The sequence below is a fragment of the Tupaia chinensis genome, unplaced genomic scaffold, assembly GCF_000334495.1.
Source record: "Tupaia chinensis unplaced genomic scaffold, TupChi_1.0 Scaffold000542_1, whole genome shotgun sequence".
In the NCBI taxonomy this organism is placed as follows: Eukaryota; Metazoa; Chordata; class Mammalia; order Scandentia; family Tupaiidae; genus Tupaia; species Tupaia belangeri.
The window spans coordinates 103,596-108,775 of NW_006160055.1; the positions used below are offsets into that span (position 1 = coordinate 103,596).

The 5,180-nt window shown below is 54.2% G+C and overlaps 1 protein-coding gene across 3 annotated transcripts in view; it reads right to left on the reverse strand.

Annotated features, from left to right (window-relative positions):
* Positions 1–904: 904 nt before the first annotated feature.
* CATIP (ciliogenesis associated TTC17 interacting protein) overlaps positions 905–5,180 on the reverse strand; it is an 8,780-nt gene continuing 4,504 nt past the window's right edge. Inside the window, exons 6-9 of one of the 3 annotated variants that reach the window (XM_006157430.3) lie at positions 4,075–4,199; positions 1,954–2,030; positions 1,579–1,667; positions 905–1,374 (exon numbers count right to left, since the gene is read on the reverse strand). In XM_006157430.3, the coding sequence (XP_006157492.1) occupies positions 1,132–1,374; positions 1,579–1,667; positions 1,954–2,030; positions 4,075–4,199 (534 nt within the window). In that variant the 3' untranslated portion in view covers positions 905–1,131. The remainder of the gene's footprint in view (positions 1,375–1,578; positions 1,668–1,953; positions 2,031–4,074; positions 4,200–5,180) is intronic. The other 2 variants (XM_006157429.3, XM_006157428.3) reach the window with 2 other exon arrangements.

Here is a 5,180-nt window from a genome sequence, read left to right on the forward strand (position 1 = left end):
GGGAGTGCGCGCTACCCATCCCCCCCCCCGGGGGGGGGTGATTTCTCACTTTCTGTCTGTCTCTCTCTGTCTGGCGAGCGCACGGCCCTATAGCAAAAACCTCTCCAAAATAAATAAAATAAATAAATAAAGGAGGGGGACAATAAGATATATAAATCTTCAAGGCTCAACTCGGGTGACAGTTCTCCATGCAGCTTTCCTTCCTTGATTCCGGGGTCAGAGACCCGCCCACTGGAGTGCTCGGCATCTCAGGAGTCCCTCACCTCGTCCCTCACCTCTCCGCAGCAGGTGGATGGATGGAGGCGAAGCCTTCACCCCAACAGCCGCTGCTCCCACAGGAATCTGCCTTTCATTCGCTACAAGCCGCTGCCAGCATCAGGCAGAAACAAGTCGCTGGCCAGACCTGTTGTGAAGCAAAGAGCCTAAAAGGAGGTGACCAACATCCGCCCATTATTTTTTCTCCAGTAACTGGGGGCGCTGGCGGTCTTAGGGTTCCTGTGTGTCACAGGAAAAAGGGAGGAGCAGGTGTTCGACAGCTGGTGACGTTCGTGAGCTGTGAGTCGAGCAAGGCCAGTGGTCCACGTTCCCCTCTTTCCTCCACCCACCGTCCTGTTCTTTTTCTTTGTGGAGGGGGTGTGGGGGGGTGGGGAGGACCACTTCGCTTAGAGATATCCGCGATGATTCTCGGTGCCAACGTGCCCTGCCCCTCCATCCCCGCTAACTTGGTGACGAAGGGTGGGCTTCCAAGTCCGTGTCTAGGTTCGAATCCTGCTTTCCCACATACCAGCTCTAAGAGTCGCTGCGTTTATGATTTGCGATCTGTAAACCGGAGATAATGATGGTATTGTAACGGCATCTGGGAAGAAAGGCTGAAGTTCACTGGATGAATGGAGTAAGCCGTTCCTATTTTTAGCCCAAGAAACAAAACGCTGGCGGGGGAAGGTCCCGGCTGGCACCACAGAGCTTGGGGGAGGAGAAGGGATTTCCCCATTTATTTCCGGAAAACCCGCCGTGGGGAAAGCGCGCCTGTCCCCAGCGCGTTCCGTCCGCGTCCCAGGAGGGGGACAGACCGGGCGACCCTGCTCCTGCCCGGCCAGCGCACTCCCGGGTTCTCCAGCGCGCGGGCCCTGCCTAGCTCTCCTCCGAGTCCGAGCGGTCCTCGGGGTCCAGCGTGCGGAATGGGCTGGGCCGGTGCGAGGAGCGCAAGGCGGGGGTGGGCGGGAGGTGAGCCGCGAAGGGGCCGAAGTGCTCGGCGGCGAAGGTGATCGCGTCCTGGGGCTGGCGCAGCAGCAGGAAGAGCAGGAAGTCCGAGATGAGCGCGTGGGCCTCGGGGTGCTGCCTCAGATAGCTGGCGTGGCTGAGTCGGAGCTCCTCCTGGCAGGGGACCCGGCAGCCCCAACCTGAGCCGGCGGGACTCGCGTCCCAGAAGCCCCCACTCTCTCCGAAAGCAGAGCTAAGGCGCGCTGGGGCCCTTCCAGCCCCAGGGGTGTGCATGTCACTCAGCAGCAGAGAGGCAGTGATGGAATTTGTGGCCGGAGAGGGTGTGGGGACCCCAGGCTAGCTGCAACCTCTCCTCACCTTCCGGTGCAGGAACCTCGAGTAGAGCTCCATGTCCTCCTCCCACACCAGAGGCTTCTTCTCAAACACGGGGCGAGGCTCGATCTCAGCTGGGTGGGAAGGGAGAAGGCTGCTTACCCCCACTTTGGGACCTTCCTCGGGCACAGAGAGATGCCCGAGCACACCCAAGAGGGAAGGCTCAGGATTCTGCTCATGTGGGCAGAACCGCTGAGAAGGAACCTTGGCAAGAAAGATCCCTCCCACCGCCTTGAGTTGGGGCTGGCACATGTCTCCTCGTTCCAGGCTCATCTCCCACCGCAGCCCCTGCACCGGCAGCCGGCTGGGCTCCTCCTCCCCTCCACTGTCCCGCAGGCTGCCCAGGCCTGTCCCACTCACCTTCCTCCCGCAGTATGGGCATCTTGGTGATGATGCAGCACCCGGGAACGCCCACCTGCACTCTCTTAGCCAGGTGCCTGGAGTGCAACGCACAGGAAGGTGTGAGGGTCTCCCTAGACCACTGGTCATGGGCTGTAGACCCCTACCCAGATCTAATGATGATATTTGGAGACAGGGTCATTTTTTTGGGGGGGGGGCACATGCACTCGCCAAAAAGACAGAGAGAGAGAGAGAGACAGAGAAAGAGAGACAGAAAGTGAGAAATCACCCCCGAAGGGGGGATGGCCACAGCACGATCCCTTCTCGTCCATTCTCCTCTTGGGATCTTGGGCACACACGCACATACACCTGGAATGAGTTTCAGCCACCAGGTCTGGGACTTGAACCGCGGTTGACTACATGGGAATCCAGTGACATAGCCATTACACCAGCTGCTGGTACTGACACAGGGTCTTTAGGGAGGTAACTGAGGTCATAGGGTGGGGCCCTAATCTATAGGGTTGATGCTGCTATTAGAAAAGGAGGATGTCTGAGCGCTCTCTCTCTACTGTGGCACAGACAAAGGCCATGCACAAGCCAGGAGAGCCCTCGCCACTCCACTCTGCTGGCCCCTTGATCTCGGCCACCCAGACTCCACACCATGAGACGATAAACATGCTGTTCAGCCTCCCCGCAGTGGCCTTTTGTTCCCGCTGCCTGGGCAGACTTATAGGCCACAGCACCCTCTTGAGAGACTGGTCCTGGGACCCTGTTTACTTCTGCCCCGCCCCCCCCATCTTGTCTTTTGTTTGTTCATTTGTTTTTGTTGTAGAGCATGCTGGCCAGAGAGAGAGACAGAGAGGGAAAGTGAGAAATCAGCCGACAGCAGGGCTGGCCATGCCACAATTCCCCTCCCCCTCATTCTCCTCTTTGGACTTTGGACACGCACGCACATGTGCCCAGAGTGATTTTCAAAATACTGGGCCCAGGACTCCAACTGTGCGGTGTGCTGTGTAGGATCCAGTGTCCCAAACTCCATGGTACTGGTTGGCCCCTCATCTTGTCTGTCGAGTTCCTGGGTTGTATTTCATTTGTGATCCCCAAGTTTTGGCAGAGGGCTTGGCAAATATTAGACTCTCCCTTTACATTTTTTTTAAAGTATTATTTTATTTAACTTTATTTATTTATTTATTTAACTGGAGAGGGAGAGAGACAGAAAAGAGTAAGTGAGAAAGCAAGCTGCCAGGTCCAGGACTCAAACCATGTTCGACCATGAGTCCAGCACCCTTAACCACCACACTACCAGTCCTATTTTTTTTTTTTTTTAAGATTGAATTTTTTCACGGGGTGAGATCTTTCATGGAGTAAGTACAAAAAAAAAAAAAAAAAAAGCCCTCCTGCCAGGTGACACTCAAAACAGAAACACACTAAGTTATAAAACAAGGAAGCCAGAAACATCCCAGTGACTTTTTTCTATTAGTGATTATGTCAGTGCCTCTTCTGAAGTTTCAAGAAACAAATTCTTAAATTCTTCTCCCCACCCTTATTTTCTCATGACTTGGAGCGGCTGGTGACAGTGCAGCAGCATGCTGTTCACTGTGACCCTGACACCAGGGCAGCTGCCCGAGCTATGCCTTGGGCCTTGGGGAGTTGGCATTGCTTCCTACACGCTCAGGGCTCCACAGTGAGAAGGCGTGGGAGGCGTCGTGAGGATTCAGAAAACAAGCGAGGGTGCGGCAGTACAGTGCAATTCTGCGAGGCAAATCCCAAATGGGAAGGCCCCTGGTTCAAGTCTGGAGACCTCCCTGAGTACATTAGGCATGTGCGTGCCCACCATCTGGGGCTGGCTGAAGGCTGGGGGGTGGATGGCGGCATCGGAACCCTCTTAGGGGTACCATCTCTCTCTCTCCATCTCTTTTGCTCATGGAAGAAATAAATAAATACACTTTAAACTAATAAAGAAAAAAGACAAAGACGGAATACATGAAAAAACAGTGACTGATGTGAATTAAACAGGGACACTTGGGTCTCAATGGCAATACTCCTGCTGGGTCCTCAGAAACAGCTAGTCCCCCTGTTGCCCTGTCCTGCCCCCTGATGCTAAGTGCGACAATGGTGCTGGCCCCACGGCGAGTGGCTCACCCATCAGACAGCAGGTAGAACTGGCAGGACATGGGGATGCCCTCTCTGGAGTGCACGGTCTGCTCCACGATGAGCACCTCGGCCTGCTGGCGGCCCACCTGGATAGTCTGATAACCCAGGGCTTGCTGGCAGCAGCCGGGAGGGAGGGAGAAAGGTGAGGTGGAGGTCAGCCAGGGTCTCTCCCACACCCTCCCTCATCCTGGCCTTTTCTTGAATCTCTCATCTTCATTCCTTTTGTGTTAGTGATGAGCAACCCTCGCTGGCCAGACCTCAGGTGCCACAAGATTGGAGTTGCACCCCTAAGCTAAGTTGGGGATCCCCTCATAGAGATCCAGCTCTAGCTGGCTCTGCCCCAGCCTCTCCCATGAGTCTTGCTGACCTCATTCTTCTAGTTGGCAGGTTCCCTCACAAGGATGGTGAGTGGGGCTCCCAGCTGGTGGGTGGGGTGTGGGGGAGGTGGGGGCTGGGCTGTTGGCACCAGTTCATGGTGGGAGAATCAGGCTCTAAGGAGTGAGTCTAGTCTGAGACTCTGGCAGCCTGCCTTGTTGTAGTTAAAGCGTAAACCCCTGTTAGAGCTACAGCCCCGGCCTGTGAAGACAAAGGTGCTAATGTTAAACCATGCACGTCAAAGAAAATGGGGACCAGCAGATGGCAGAGTGGTGAAGGCGCTGAACTTCCACAGGGCCGACCACAGTTTGAATCTTGGACCTAGCGGCTTGAAAATCATGCTGAGCACCTGTGTATGAGTGTGTGCAAAAACCCAGGAGAATGAAGAAAAGTCCCTTTCTCTCTGTCTTTCTGTCTCTCTCTGGTCAAATTTAAAAATAAATAATAATAACACAATTAAATAATTTTAAAATGTATATTAAAAAATTTAGCTGATATAAAAGAAGAAGGAAAAGAGATATCCTTCAGGGCTGAGAAATAATGAAAGGATATTTAAGTGCAGTTGGATGCATTTTTTTTGGAACCAGCAGGTGGCGTGGTGGTTGAGGGCGCTGGATTCCCACATTCACATCGCCAACCACAATTCAAGTCTCGGACCTGGCAGCTTATTCTCTCACTCTCCCTCTCTTTCTCTCTCTCTCTCTCTCTGCCTGATCAAA